General features: G+C 39.3%; 3 protein-coding genes across 5 annotated transcripts; all 3 read left to right on the forward strand.

The window, feature by feature from the left end:
• The first annotated feature begins 928 nt into the window (after positions 1 to 928).
• On the forward strand, positions 929 to 5,201 carry LOC141840220 (inositol diphosphatase DSP1-like). Its single transcript, XM_074728143.1, has 5 exons — positions 929 to 1,236; positions 1,355 to 1,448; positions 4,487 to 4,538; positions 4,627 to 4,670; positions 4,755 to 5,201. The coding sequence occupies exons 1-5, from the start codon at positions 1,001 to 1,003 to the stop codon at positions 4,971 to 4,973; spliced, it is 645 nt and encodes a 214-aa protein (XP_074584244.1). The 5' UTR covers positions 929 to 1,000; the 3' UTR covers positions 4,974 to 5,201.
• A 1,703-nt stretch (positions 5,202 to 6,904) lies between these two features.
• Positions 6,905 to 9,151, forward strand: LOC141840211 (uncharacterized). Its single transcript, XM_074728133.1, has 2 exons — positions 6,905 to 8,752; positions 8,837 to 9,151. Exon 1 carries the CDS (start codon positions 6,940 to 6,942, stop codon positions 8,719 to 8,721), a length of 1,782 nt encoding a protein of 593 aa, XP_074584234.1. The 5' UTR covers positions 6,905 to 6,939; the 3' UTR covers positions 8,722 to 8,752; positions 8,837 to 9,151.
• Positions 9,152 to 10,024: 873 nt separating this feature from the next.
• On the forward strand, positions 10,025 to 15,024 carry LOC141838886 (EH domain-containing protein 1-like). Of its 3 annotated transcripts, none has more exons than XM_074726502.1 (16): positions 10,025 to 10,109; positions 10,188 to 10,267; positions 11,530 to 11,598; positions 11,679 to 11,736; positions 11,824 to 11,876; positions 11,966 to 12,008; positions 12,108 to 12,154; positions 12,324 to 12,437; positions 12,541 to 12,643; positions 12,750 to 12,799; positions 13,074 to 13,202; positions 13,290 to 13,541; positions 13,686 to 13,765; positions 14,024 to 14,150; positions 14,230 to 14,373; positions 14,839 to 15,024. In XM_074726502.1, exons 1-16 carry the CDS (start codon positions 10,025 to 10,027, stop codon positions 15,022 to 15,024), a joined length of 1,620 nt encoding a protein of 539 aa, XP_074582603.1. The 3 variants fall into 3 exon arrangements, with proteins under 3 accessions (XP_074582603.1, XP_074582611.1, XP_074582620.1); XM_074726510.1 differs by having other exon boundaries at positions 11,824 to 11,864; positions 11,975 to 11,999; positions 12,072 to 12,154; XM_074726519.1 differs by lacking the exons at positions 11,966 to 12,008; positions 12,108 to 12,154.
• Positions 15,025 to 15,294: the final 270 nt, after the last annotated feature.

Consider the following 15,294-nt stretch of genomic DNA (forward strand, 5'->3'; position numbering starts at 1 on the left):
GCATCATTGTAACCAACACTCTCTTGATTGTATCTTGGATGACTCTTACTATCTATTAACCATTATTATTATGGATTTGTTAGACTATTTCCTCTTTTTTTCCTTCAACTTTTCAGTTCTTGGAAAGGGACTATTTTGTCCACTTTTATGCATCATATATGTAGCAGAAGTTTTGAAGGCGTATTTATGAAAGATTCAATGTTTGATGAAAATGATTTCATTGGTTCTGGGGACGAGTTGAGCTTCATAGCTCTGAACTTAAATGTGGCTTAGTAATTGTATACACAAGTTACATTAAAAAGCACAAGTTACATTAAAAAAAATTTGATTTCTACTGAAAAAAATGAGACCGTACACGAGTTTTTTAGTTTTATAATAAATATAGTATACTGTTAATTATCATACTTCATGGCATATGTATTTTTTAAAAACAATTAATTAACATATATAACTATTTAATATTATAGTAAAAATATTTTATATTACTATTTTATTGTTCAAATTTTGTAATATTATATTGGTATTTCATAAATTGTTTTACGAGAAATTTTAAATTTAAAATGACATTTTTTTATTATAATAATGAACTAAATTATATATTAATTATTGATAAATATATATATATATACTACATATTTGTATGTTAAATATATTTATTGATAATGTTCTAGATTTATTATAAAATTAAAAGTATGTGTATGAGTTTATATAAATTGAAATTTATATTAGATCTGTAAATTTATTAAAATTCGTGAGGCAGATCTAACAATTAATTCTATTAAAATATATTCCTTTTTAGGAGAAATCAAGTGTAGAAAAATAGGAAAACCCTACCAAAGGTAACATTTTGTTAATGGAAAGAAATGAAAGAAATCCCTGAAACTTTCTTCCGTAGAGAAGAGAAAACCGTTCCGGTATAGTTGTTTATATGCGGACTTCCTCCGATCATGTGTTTTTATTCAACAAGAATCCGAAAGAATATTCCGATCTCTCTCTCTAAATGGGCGAGCGACCGGAGGCCGAGACGGCGGAGCGGCCGACGACGATCTTGGCAATAAAGCCCAAGCCCATCTGCGATTGGGTTGTCCTTGAGCCCATCTCCAAGGGGGAGACCGAGGTGGAGCGCCTCATGCCCCCGCTCAACTTCGCCATGGTCGATCACGGCATCTACCGCTCTGGCTTCCCAAACACTGCTAACTTCCGGTTCTTGGAAACGCTTGAGCTTCACTCCATCTTGTCCGTGATCTGCTTTCAAGTTTTATGTTTATTTTATTTTCCTCCATTTTGTTGGAGTATAGTGAGGGTGGAGTCGAGGGTTTCGATTGATTGGTAGTGGATTGCGGTTTCTTAATAGGTGCCTTTGCCTGGACCCGTACCCAGTCGCGAACATGGAGTTCCTTCGGGAAAACGGGATTACTCTCTTCAAGATTGAGATCGATGGCTCCAAGGTATTACTTTTCCTCCTTCTGGGATTTGCTTGATTCAAATTGTTCCTTGTGAAACATGTTATTTTTTTTAGCAATATATTGAACCGCGTAACGAACTTTCTTTAATAACAAAATGCGTATCCAAGTTTCATATCTATCAAAACACATACTTATTTCCCATTATACCCCTCATTCATTCATAATCGATTGTTGTTGCATCATCGATCGACCACTACGTGGACAGTCGATTGTCTTAGCCAATTTCAAAATTTTCTATGTTTCATCTATGAACTCTAGTTGACTTCGTTAGTCAACTATTAAAAATCTATAATTGTATAGTACAATGAGCTTGATTTGAAGTATTTTTAAATATGCCAAATTTAATACAACAATCTATGTTTGAGGGCATGGTTACACTCGAGACACTGCAAAGAGTGAAATCAACTTAATTTAAAGTGTTTTTGAGGTGTCTAAAATCATTAGTGAGTTTTCATCAAAACTCACAAATAACTGTAGAAATCTCATAATCATTTCAAATCAAAACTATTACACTTCTAGAAGCCTCTTAAGTTTAATTATGCCCTCAGACTTGAATTCATAACTTAGATTGAGAGTTGAGTTATTGAAATCTTCACAACCTCAAGATAATTTGGCATAACCTTATTAGAGGATCTAGGCGTGTCATACTCACTCACCAACACCATTAAATTATTCCTAGGACTCTTCTGATTCAAACGATATCAATCTTTTGAAATTATGAACATTGTAGGTCCTTTAGCGAGTTTTTGACTAAAATTCATTGATGACTTTAGACACTTCATAAACACTTCAAACCAAGTTTGTTGCACTCCTTACATCTTCTTAAGTGTAACCATATCCTTAGATCTAGATTCCACAACCAAGATTGAGAGCTGTAGGTTTTTGAAATCTTCACGACCTTGAGATAATTTGGCACAGGCTCATTAGAGGACCTAGCCTTGTCACACTCACTCACCAATACAACCAAAGGGTTCCTAGAACTTCCCTGATTCAAACCATGTCAAGCTTTTGAAATTCTTTTTGGCCAAAAATTGTTGATGGCCTTAGGCACCTCATAAATACTTCAAACCAAGTTTGTTACACTCCTTGCATCTTCCTAAATGTAACCATGGTCTCAAACCAAGATTCCAAGCCCAAATTGAGAGCTATGAGTTTTTGAAATCTTCATAGTTTTGAGACAATTTGACATAAGTTCATTAGAGCACCACGGCCTGTCATACTCACTAACACAATCAAAGGGTTCCTAGGACTCCTAGTTTAGACCATGTCCATCTTTTGAAATTCTGGACATTATAGATCTATTAACGAGTTTTGGTCAAAACTTGCTGATGGTCTTAGGAACCTCATAATCACTTTAAACTAAGACCATTACACTCATGGGAAGCCTTTTAAGTATAAACATGCCCTCTGACCTAGATTTCACAACCTAAATTGAGAGCTGTGGGTTTTTAAAATCTTCACAGCCTTGAGACAATTTGGTACAAGCTCATTAGAGGACCTAGGTCTGTCATATTCACTAGCTAACACCACCAAAGTGTTTCTAGAACTCCCCTGGTTCAAACTATATCAAACTTTTGAAATTCTTGGCATTGTAGGTCCAAAAATCATTGATGGTCATAGACACCTCATAAATAGTTCAAATCAAGTTTGTTGCACTCTTTGCATCTTCTTAAGTGTAACTATGCCCTCGGACCTAGATTCCATAGCCTACATTTGGAGCTGTTGTTTTTTTTAAAAAAATTTTCACAGTTTTGAGACAATTTGCCATAAACTCATTAGATACATATCAATCGACTACTAGTGAAGGAAGGGTATAATGGGAAATAGGTACATGTTTTGGTAAATATGAAACTTAAGTACATAGTTTGGATATTAGGGAAAGTTAGCTACGCAATTCAGTAAATTGCCATATTTTTTTTCTTTTATATTCTTTATCATCTTTGGAAATTTGTCGCTCTATTTGTCTCTTTCTTTTTGTATATTTGGTGTTAATGATGTTAACACACCATGCCCTTGACAGTTTATTATTTCTAAACATGGAATTGGGATGTCTATTTTCTTTTTGCGTCTGTTCAGATTTATGGTTAGGAACCCTTGCCAATCTTCAATTTGGTCCATTTTATATTTCACTAGGTTTGTGAAATGATTGTTCGATTTGAATATTATTTGAATCTTTCCTCTTCTGGGGTAATGTTCTTTTGGATATGCTGTTCATTTTCTATAAATCACTGTAGGTTTCATTGTAAGCTTCATAAATTGTGATATTTTGTGGATTCTGCAGACCTATTTTCCTCTTTTGTTGCTGGAGACTATAGCTTTAAATCTTATGTTTCTCTTGGTGTATCCTGATGTTGACTACGTATCTTGTTTGTTTAATTTCTATTTATAGTTTTCATCGGAATGCCCTTGTTATATGTTCATCTATTTTCTTGACAACTCCATGTGCAATGTGCTTATCGCCTTCTTTTGTATCTCAGCCTTGAACACTAAGATTTTATTTTCTACCAAAATATTTGATGTTATATATCTAGCATAGTTCCCCATGATTGCTACTGGCACCGTATTATTGACATGACAGACTAGAAATCAAGTGAGTTGAGGCTTATAAAAAATGTATGGCCTCTTAGAGTTTGGGATTTATCATCATCTAAAGCTATTATGACTTGAGAGCGTACTAGTGTGTTCATGAACAATATTAGTTACTGGCATGAATAATAAAGCTACAAATCTCATGATTTCTTCCCCCAAGAACTCACTACTGCTCAAGAAGTTTTCTTGCCTTTGGATACTTCACGGTGCCTTACCATTGTGATACAGATTAGATGTCCTATCTATCCAGGGGCAGGAAGTTTATGGTCATAATGCTTTGATGATTATATGTTTTATATGTTAATTTGTGTTTTCTCTCAAATGTTATTGATTCTGATCTTGGTTCTCAAATCTACTCGTAGCTTAAGCTGTTCTCTGCAGTTGTATACTGGCCCTAAAGGCATTTCTAATCACAACAATATCCTCCGCAGGAAGCCACTATTCCAAAAAATCGGATCCGGGAGGCCCTTAAAATTGTTCTTGGTACAAAAAGTTTTGTAAACCAAGTTTCCTTAAATTGTTATTAGTTCCCGTTATCTATGTTCGTGCCAACTCTGGTATATAACTGCAGATGTCAGCAATCACCCACTCCTTATTCATTGCAAACGTGGCAAGGTAAGTTCTCATATATCTATCCTCCATCTGCACAGTCACTTTGATTCTTGCAAGACTTGATTTCGCATCAATTTTCTTCTCCAGCATAGAACAGGATGTGTTGTGGGATGCCTAAGAAAACTGCAACGCTGGTGCATCGCTTCAACTATTGATGAATACAAATGCTACGCGGCTGCAAAAGCAAGAGTTTCTGATCAGAATTTCATCAGAGAATTCGATGTAACAAGCATAACCGACTTCCAACTGCAAGCCAACAACACAAGCTTTTCTACTCCTGATGAGTCCCTGCTTCTTGGAAATTAACCGGGAACAATAATTCTTTCGCGGCAGTAAAGAATTGGAGGATCCTTTTTCTCTGAGAGAAATTCTATGTTCGTTTTCCTTTCCTTATAAACCCCCCCGTGTTTGATAGCGAGCGGTTCAGGTGCCTTTTTTTAGTTGAAGATTGCTCGCTGCTACCTAATCTATAACAGGCGTGGGGAACAATGTTACACTGAGCATAAACTCCAACCTCATTTCCAATTTCAAACACTTTCAAAGTCGTTGATATCAGGAGTATCCGCTCAGTGAGCAAATATAAATTAACAATTAAATTTTTTTTAAAATATTTTTTGTGTAAATTATTTTTTATATAATTTTTAAAAACAAAAAGTACCTAGAATTAATTTATAATACTTAATCTAAATATAATTCTTTTATTATATGCACTGTATGAGATAATTTACTATATATGAGTAATTATAAAAAGTGCTCTTCATATTTGTAGTAATCAAAACATGTCTCCATATTTTACATAAATGCATTATTATTTTTACCTAAGTCGAGAAGGAAGAACAGTGGAAAGAGGAAAGGAAGAAAAACAAATAGAGATTGATAAAATCTAACTCTTTGATTTTGTTACTTTTTAAAACCTCTTCCCTTCGCTCTAGGAACACAATTTTTTAAAATAATAATAATAATAATAATAAAGCAGTGTGAGAACTTGGGAGTGAGGGAACGGAGGGAAGTAGCAAACAAAGGTGGAATGACCAAACCCACTATATAAGCTTTTGTAGCCCGATAAAGATCACTTTTGTCGTCCAAAGCCCAAAGAAAAAGAAGGCGACTTTAATCTCTCCTCCACTCGCACTGCTTCCGTCAATGCATTGTGCTACCTGCTGCCTCTGCTCCTCCCACTGATTCAACTCACCCTAAGCGTGGTCAAGAAAGCTACCTCCGCATAAAGGGGAAACAAATAAATTATTGTGGCATGCTTCACGCATCGATCGTTTTTAAATTTTATTTTTTCTCTTAAACTCTCCTTAATGTCTCTATGCAAAATACAGTAAAGATGAGAATTTAGATTAAGGATGTCTTCTTTTGATAAAAGAAAAAAGATGGTTAGGCTTCTACTTATCGACTGTTGCGTGCTTCATGCAGCTCGCCTTTTCCGACCAGGTTTGACCCATTTCATTGCGTTAGAAAAGTTCAGACCATAATAGTTCATTTTATAGCTATCAAGATAAAATTATTCTTGATTGGAATTTTGAAACTACGAGTACCAACTTTCTTGTTATAACAATCATTGCATTCCTGCCGGGTTTTTTCAAGAAAATCCATTCTGATTGTCATTTCCCCCTCTTGAATGGTTTATTAATGCGTTCCATTGGTTGGATCTCAATTTTGCAATCTCCTTCAATTGACTCTATAGACACTATGACATTCCATTTATCTGTGGACAATTCTGCAATAATCTGTTTCTTTTATATTTTGTAATAATCAGAGTTATAATTGATATAATATGTACTTAACTCTATCATAAGCAATTTTGCTCATTATTTATTCATTTATCGTGTGTTGCGGAAGCCCACAGGTCATAGCATGTGGCCATCATGTGTGTGTTTCCTTGCAAGCAATCCCATCCGTCCATTCCATCTAACGGTAACTCCCTGGTGTCTCACTTGAGACAGCGTCTAGGAAAAAACGACCATCTTCTCACTAAGTAATTTTAATATAGTTAATTAAATATTATTTTTAGAGTCTGAACTGTTGGACGTGTTTAAACGAAAGCAGTAGATTACCTGCTCCCTGGCATTAAATAGACTGCGGATGAGAAACACTTTACTGATTTACTCCACATCGACCCATTTCTCTTTTGCTTTCGCCTGTACTCGATTCTCCCAGCGGCGACTCCAATTAACACAACAGCCTCCACCTGCCTTCATCCACCGCATAGATAACAATAATACTAATAATAGAAAAAGAAGGGCAGCGGGAAAGCAGTGAACCTATGACTTCCGCCGCTTCCGCTACCGCCGCCGCTGACGACGATGGTGACGGGACTCCCGCGTCACCGGCTGAGACCCTTGAACTCATCCTCCGTCGGCTTCTCCCTTTTCTGCTCTCCGCCGCTCTCTCCGCGCGGACTCTGGTTGGCCGATGGCGTCTCCTCCACTCTAAGCTCTCCCTCCTCCTCTCCGCCCTTACCGACGCCGCCGGCTCCCCCCACTGGCCTTCCAACCAGCTTTTCAGCGATCACCTCTTACCCTCCCTGCTCTCCACCCTCCGCACCCTTCGCTCCCTCTCCGCTCTATGTCTCGACCAGGACCTCCCTGGAGGGAAGCTCCGCCTCCAAAGCGACGTCGACATCGCCGCCTCCGCGCTCTCTCTCCACCTTCACGACCTCCACCTTCTCCTCCGCTCCGGCCTGCTTCACCACGATGCTTCCCTCGCGTCGCTTGCCGATGACTCCGCGGCGATTGTTCTTCCGCTCCCGGCCCCCTCCGCTTCCCGCGCTGTGCTCACGCTCTTCGTCCGAGACATCTTCGCTCGCCTCCAGATCGGCGCGCTAGATCTCAAGGGTAAGGCCCTTGATTCCCTCCTGGAGCTTCTCGCTGCCGACCACGCGAAGATCTCCCGCCTCGTAGTCGAGGAGGGCGACCTCCCGTTGCTTCTTCGCCTCCTCGATCCCTCCGCTCACTCGCTTCTGCGCGACCGCACGGCAGCAGTGGTTTCCCTCCTCGCCACCGCCTCCGATGCCTCACGCCGCGCTGTATTCGAGGAGGGCGCCCTCGGCCCTCTCCTGCGCCTCCTCGACTCCGGACCGGCGGTCCTGAAGGAGCGAGCTGCCACAGCGATTCACGCACTGACAGCGGATCATGCCTGCGCTTGGGCAGTATCTGCCTACGGCGGCGTCTCGATTCTCGTCGCCGCCTGCCGTTCCGGATCCCCATCTGTCCAAGCCCTCGCTGCCGGTTCCCTCAATAACGCGGCTGCAATCGACGACGTTAGGGCCGCGATGGTGGAGGAAGGTGCCGTCTCAGTACTCATCGAACTGCTTTCAGGAAACCTCGAAGCCCAGAAGAACGCCGCCCTCTGTTTGGCTTCCCTGGCCGCCATGGGCGGCGAAGAGATTCACAACGCTATCCTCCAAGAGAACGGCCTCACTCGTCTCCTCCAACTCCTCCGAGTCTCGTCCGACCCGGAAGCGATAGATCACGCCCTGAAAGCGATCGGCGCCTGCGTCCTCGCCGTTTCTCCGACCGCCACCAGACTCCTCTCTTCATCCCCGCCGCTCTTCGCCCAACTGACGGATCTGATCAAGCGCGGGAGCGCCGGGATCCAACACTCCGCGGCGGCTCTTGTCGCCAATCTATCCCCTAGCGAAGACATCAAGCGATCAATGGCAGAGTCCATGCCGGCGCTTATCAAGATGATGGAGAGCTCCAAACCCTCGAGCGCGCAGGAAGCAGCAGCCGCAGCGCTCACGTCGCTGGTGGCCGTACGGGCAAACCGCCGCGAGCTATCGAAGGACGAGAAGAGCGTGACTCGTCTAGTCCAAATGCTAGACCCAAGGAGCGAAGCGGTCGCCGGGAAGGAGCTTCCAGTGGCGGTGGTGCTCGCTCTCACATCCGGCAGCTGCGGCGGGGCTCGGAGGCGGCTTGCTGAGGCCGGTGCGTGTCAGCACCTGCAGAAGCTGGCGGGGGCCGACGTGCCGGGCGCGAAAAAGGCCTTGCAGCGAATCACCGGCAGCCGGCTCAAGAATCTGTTCTCAATCTCATGGCCTCAGTAACGAACAAATCCATCAATCATCGATCATCAAGGTCTTGTTCAACACAATAACTACGTCAAGTTAATGGCAACTTGGATTAGATTTGACGTAATTTCATACATTGTGCTTGTTTCAGGTATTACTAAGGCGCGAAGGCGTAGAACGCGATGTCACAAGAAATTAACAACAAAAAGGAGTGCCTCTAGTTAAATTGCAAATAGAGTAATAGTTCGTAATTGAACAGCGCTAGGTAGAGCGAGAGACGAGAGGAAGAAGCATGCATGGATGCGGAGTTTTTGGGTGTATCCTTGTGCTATTTGTTGTTTAATTAATTTTGTTTTAGCCTTTCTTTTGTTTCTCATATTTCAAATATTTTATTTGTCTGATGATGAGTGAATGTGATGAGGTGGTGTAATTATTTTAAAAAGAAAAAGCAAAAACGATGTGGATTTGGGGATTTCTTGCACCACCTATACATACATGTGGTCGTGTTGGAGTTTTATGGTTGCATTTGCCCGGGCAGCTGCAGTCGTTTGGATGTTTGTGTGGGTTTGTCTTGGTGCAGATAAATTCTATTGATTGCGCGCGCTGCGGTAAAAGTATCTGAGAGATAATTCGCTCTGGCAGTGGCCCATTTGTGGCACCTCATCCGTGATCCTACGACCATGTACATTCACATGCATTTGTCATCCTGCTGCTGATAGAATAGAAAATAAAGATGGTAATTAACAGACCTTTTTGTCGTTTTTTATCTGGAGTTTGGTTTTCCATCTTGTTTCACTGGATTTCATGTAGGTTTTTGTTTTTAATTCTTTGGTGGTCTTCTCATTTTCTTTTGTTTTAATCTGTAGGTTTTTTCAAGGTGGATAAAATAAAATTCACTTCAGTAACAAAAAGATGAAATTTCTGTTCCATACAATTCATTCCACTGCAATTGGTGAGTATTTTCGACTTTTCGATATTATCTATCAAAAAAATAAATAGGTATAAAAAATTATAGAATTTATCATATAGAACGGATGAATATACACGATTCTCATCGGACGGATGATGAACCTGCGATTCTCATCGGACGGCTGATGAACCTGCGTTATACTCCCGCGTCTCCAACCACCGACTTCCGCGTTGGGCTCCACCACGAACTCGAACGGCTCTCTTTTCTTCCCCTCCGCTTCGAATGCAGAGCGCGAAACAAAAAAAAGGGTATAAAAAGCTCCTCCCGTTTCTTCCGCCTCCTCCAAGGCCGAGAGGTGGACGAGCCAAGAGCCCCTTCTCCTCCAACAACTGCTCAATCTCCTCTCGATCGATTCCGTATCTCGCAGCGATGCATCTGCTGTCGTCTTCGAGGTCTGCTTCCTCCAAGGAGCAGCAAAAGACCTACCAGGACTGGTTCGCCGTTGCCGATAAGGGTCAGGCTTTCCATCTTTTCTCCCGCCTCGGATGCCTTCTCTTTTCGTTTGCTTATTTCGCTGTCCCTCTCGGTTCAGATGGCGATGGGCGCATCACCGGAAATGACGCCCTCAAGTTTTTCGCCATGTCGAAGCTTTCCCGTCCCGAACTTAAGCAGGCCAGCTCTTATCTCTGTTTTTATTATTATAATTTATTGAGCGTTAGAAGGCCGGAAGAGGTTCCGTTTTATTTCCTCTGGAGTTTGCTACTTGGAGAAACCAGGAATATGATTCCTTTGCTTTCTTATGATTTTTAAGTTGTAAATTCATGTATTTATCATCTAAATGATCTATTTCGTGGAAAGTAACTATTTTTCAGACGAACAACTGCAACTATTTAAGGGTAATTGTGTGTTGTAATAAGGTTACTCTATTGACATTATTATCACTGCCAGAATCAGAAGGCTCAGGAGAATTGAATTTTTCATCCTACATCATATTTCTATTGGCTGACTATAAAAACGCACAAGTTTGTGGGAGTTAAACCTGCGTCAATTTAAATTGAGACCGTTAATTCTGGAAGGCCAAGCCTTCTTTAATCCACATTAATTAGTTCTTAAGACTAGCAGCTTATCTATATTGCAGCTTACTTTTATGTGTGTATTTATTACATTTCTTTAAAATCTTAGTTCCATGTGTATAAATGTACTTAAATTGATGAAGTTTGATTAGGAATAGCAATTTGCTAGCTCCCGTCAAAAACCTGATTAATGACCGTCCTGTCTTGTCCTAAAATATAAACGGGGCAAGGATGGGATCAAAATTTAAACTTACATACCCAAGAAAAGGTAGGAATGAGTTTTTTTATAATATATATTTTATAGATAAAAATACACTGATAATTTACCCATATGAGTATTTAGTAATATTAGTTGCACCTTTTGGTAAATTATTGATAATATATTTTATTTTATTGTTCCACTTTGATCCACTTGTTGAAAATAAAGAAGTGCTAAGATGGCATTCCATCACAGTAAAGGTGCCAAGTAACATGTCTTCATACTTCACAGCAATGAGATATGTTTAAGTTTTGTACTCACTTTCTAACATTAGGATTAATTTGCCAACATGAATTAATGATTACATTCACCGGAGATTAATGGCTGTTGAAGTTAGAATTGGTCACTTTCCAACAACTCAACTAATATGCTGCACACTGGACGTGTTTTGTTGTAGGAATACCTTGTATGGAATTTCTGGTGTTAATTTGATTGTCTTGAATTGTATAGACGACAGGGTAAATTGTTAAAAAAATTGGCTTGTGGATTTTGTTCTCAATCAAATGAACTTTGTCATTGTTATAGTATGTGTTCGGTTCTCCTTCATACCATGTGACTAGCTTATCTGTGCTTTCACACTAACTAGTTAACTTTCTCTACAGGTCTGGGCCATTGCTGACTCTAAGAGACAAGGTTTTCTTGATGTTGAAGACTTCATCAGTGCTATGCAGGTTTTATTTTCAATATATTTTTCGTTTTATAAAACATCTTAATCAACCACTAAGTTCTCTAAAGTGTTTACAATGGACAGCTTGTTGCATTGGCTCAATCAGGTCATGAGATTACCTCGGATGTGCTTAAGCATGCAGGTTACACCATCGACCAAATGATCTTTAAGATTGTTATACTTTGTAGAATGTATGTCTGATTGTACCAATCATTTTTCCTAAAAACAGACTTGGAGAACTTAGGCCCTCCAGCGATGGAAGGTTTGGATGCTCTACTAGCTGTAGGTCAATTATTCCATTTCTACCAAAAAGCTTCATAATGTGTGAAACAATATCGCCCTCTAACGTATTTCTGCTGACCATTTTCTAGAAACATAAGCGCAAGGAAAAGAAAAATGAGAACCATTCGGATGGTAGGGAGCTTATTTATGAAAAATTTCCAGTTCCTCTTGCTCATATTATTTTACTTGTCTGACCCTTTTGGCGATCGCTGCTTTTGGCTTCTTCACAAGCTGTGCCAGCATCAGCTAGTTGGTTTAACTCAAAATCATCAAAAAAGGTATCTTTCACAGAAACTGCTTATACTTTACATTGGTTTTCTTTCCTGAAGCTAATTTGTGTTTGTATCTGGTTGTAGGCAATAAGTCCTTTAAGTTCTATTACCTCAACAATTGCTTGCTTGAAGAAAGTCTATATTGAGAACTATGTTTGTTTGTATTTGATTCTAGGTACCTCTAAGTGCTGTTACCTCAATAATTGATGGCTTGAAGAAGTTATACCTTGAGAAACTTAAGCCTTTAGAGGAGACCTATCAATTCAACGATTTTGTTTCTCCTTTCTTGGTAAGTCTTAGTTCCTAAGATATCAAACTGAAATGACCTCTAGAAAAGATTCGTAGCTTTAAATCTGTTACTTCAGGCCCTAATATATTCGGCCTTTTTTTAGACAAATAGTGATTTTGAAGCCAAGCCCATGGTCATGCTATTGGGACAATATTCTACTGGAAAGACAACATTCATAAAACACTTGCTGCAATCTAACTATCCAGGTCCATCAGAGCAATATTACTCTTGTTCATGTTTTTTCTTTTCTGTCTATTCATCTTAGTCTTAGCAAAAGTTATGTTGATTCATCTTCATCTTGATTTTATGCAGGCGCTCACATTGGGCCAGAACCTACAACTGACAGATTTGTTGTCGTCACAGTAAGTTTTATTTCTCTACTTATTTTTTTTTCTATAGTCTATTTAAGATAAATATAAAATATAAATTTGTTTTATAATTTGACAGCTTATAGTTGACCATGATAGTCGCTCCAGATATAATCTTAGATAGAGTTCAGCGATAGATAACTCTTTTTTCCTTATATAACCATGAAATAATATTCATGATCTCATCTAGTCTTGTGTCACAGATATGCTTTCAGTTGTATTTGGTATTTGTTTGGTGTTATTTGCTTCTGATGACAGTGTCCTACAGTCGGGACCAGATGAAAGGAGCATTCCTGGAAATACCATTGCTGTTCAAGCAGATATGCCATACCATGGCCTCAGTACATTTGGAGCTTCATTTTTATCGAAGTTCGAGTGTTCTCAGATGCCACACCCGGTAGTGATTTGATCTTTAACTTTTGCATTAAGATATTTTTATCGTCGATGAAATTTGAGATACAATTATGGGCCTTTGTTTGTGAAGCTTCTGCAACACATTACATTCGTTGATACTCCTGGCGTTTTATCTGGAGAGAAACAAAGAACCCAACGCAGTTATGACTTCACTGGAGTAACGTCTTGGTTTGCAGCAAAATGTGACCTCATCCTGCTCCTTTTTGATCCCTATAAACTTGACATCAGTGATGAGTTTAAGCGGGTAATTGAATCTTTGCATGGCCATGATGACAAAATCCGAGTGGTTCTGAATAAAGCAGACCAAGTTGACACCCAGCAGGTTATACTTAAGCCTTTTCTCTCTCATCATAAAATGATCGAGGCAAAATCTTATTGTAATTATTAGCCGGTATTTTGACTCTTTGTCAGCGAATATTATCTTTTAGCTTGATCTGTAACATGCTTCTTTTCCACTGTTCATCAGCTTATGAGGGTTTATGGGGCACTATTATGGTCTCTTGGGAAAGTTCTAAACAGCCCTGAAGCTATGCGAGTTTACATTGGGTATGCTATAATTTTACATGTTAATTAAACCCAATGGTCTCATTTTTGTTCAAACTTCAAAGGATGCGACAAACGAGGAACTTTCTGCAGTTTTACCTTTGAATCCAATAGAAAAGATATACCTTTTTCATCTGTGAGAATCTGACTGGCTGTTAATGGTATTTGGGAGCAAAATTTAGTCTTGCAAATACCAGATGAATGAATTGGCATATAAGATCTCTAGCGTATCATGCTCTGATCTCCCTTAAAAATATACAGGTCGTTCAATGACAAACCGATAAATGAATCAGCAACTGGACCTATTGGAAAGGATCTATTTGAGAGAGAGCAAGAAGACCTGCTTTCCGATCTGAAAGACATACCAAAGAAAGCTTGTGATCGCCGTGTAAGTATAGCTATTAACTGGTTTTGAATTTCCTTTATATAGTTTTTTCTCATATCCATTGTTCTCTTTATCGTTGCAGATCAATGAATTTGTTAAGCGTGCAAGAGCAGTCAAAATTCATGCCTATATAATTGGTCATCTAAAGAAAGAAATGCCGTCGATGATAGGCAAAGCCAAGACTCAGCAGAGGCTCATCGACAATCTTGAAGATGAATTTGGAAAGGTTTGCTATCCTATATCACTCTACATGGACATGAAAAATATATACATTTTGATCAGCTTGGAGACATATATACTTGAGTCAAGTCGACAGGTAAAGTTGCAACATGTGAAGGGGAAAAAAAGAAAGAGAATAAAACATTAGTAGATGCCTGAAGAAAACAACTTCAAACATTTCATTATCCTTTCATTTGCAGAGAAAAAAAAACCATTAAATTTTGAAGGTTTGTAGAGTTACTAACCCTAGAAATTATGCAGAATTTCACCAAGGCAATCAGTTTTTATTAGAGTGATGACAAGAAAAGAAAAAACAATTAACTTTCAACGCTTGATTGAGCCATAAACTGGCTGCTTATAATCACTAAGGACATTCTAGCCTACTTAGCTGACCTCAAATTCATGCATACAACTCGTTGGATTACTATAGCTGTCAGCTTCTTGGGATATAAAATGCAAGTCCATTGAACAGGTACAAAAGGAGTTTCATTTACCACCTGGAGATTTCCCTGACGTTGAGCATTACAGAGAGGTGTTGAGTGGATACAACCTTGACAAGTTTGAGAGGCTGAAGCATAAAATGGTACAGGCTGTGGATGATATGCTGGCTTATGACATTCCTGAACTCCTAAGGAGGTTCAGAAATCCATATGAATGATGATGACACAAGAAGTTGATGATGAGATAGCGTTTCATGGCCTTCAAACCACTAATCTTTTTGAAATTTCTTATTCATGGAGAGAATCGGTGAGCTGCAACTTCATGTTCGTTGTATTAATTGTACTGAACTATTCTTTGTGTGCCACTGTTGATTTTGTTGGACAGTACTTCATCAACAAATTATACGATTCAATTGCAACACTTTCTCCAGGGATGAATTCAATTGTATCCCTTATTTATTCTCACGGAGTTCAAAATTGGAGGTTGA

This window comes from Curcuma longa, chromosome 1, assembly GCF_044706935.1.
Source record: "Curcuma longa cultivar G26 ecotype Majalengka, Jawa Barat chromosome 1, ITB_CL_G26_1.1, whole genome shotgun sequence".
Classification (NCBI taxonomy): Eukaryota; Viridiplantae; Streptophyta; class Magnoliopsida; order Zingiberales; family Zingiberaceae; genus Curcuma; species Curcuma longa.

Excerpts from the sequence above, each read along its gene's own strand:
- LOC141840220 (XM_074728143.1), top strand. The coding sequence starts at position 1,001 with ATGGGCGAGCGACCGGAGGCCGAGACGGCGGAGCGGCCGACGACGATC. Across the intron at positions 1,237-1,354 it reads CTTGAGCTTCACTCCATCTT|GTGCCTTTGCCTGGACCCGT; the intron begins GTCCGTGATCTG and ends GTTTCTTAATAG. Across the intron at positions 1,449-4,486 it reads TTGAGATCGATGGCTCCAAG|GAAGCCACTATTCCAAAAAA; the intron begins GTATTACTTTTC and ends TATCCTCCGCAG.
- LOC141840211 (XM_074728133.1), top strand. The coding sequence starts at position 6,940 with ATGACTTCCGCCGCTTCCGCTACCGCCGCCGCTGACGACGATGGTGAC.
- LOC141838886 (XM_074726510.1), top strand. The coding sequence starts at position 10,025 with ATGCATCTGCTGTCGTCTTCGAGGTCTGCTTCCTCCAAGGAGCAGCAA. Across the intron at positions 12,644-12,749 it reads GCTGCAATCTAACTATCCAG|GCGCTCACATTGGGCCAGAA; the intron begins GTCCATCAGAGC and ends GATTTTATGCAG. Across the intron at positions 12,800-13,073 it reads ACAGATTTGTTGTCGTCACA|TCGGGACCAGATGAAAGGAG; the intron begins GTAAGTTTTATT and ends AGTGTCCTACAG.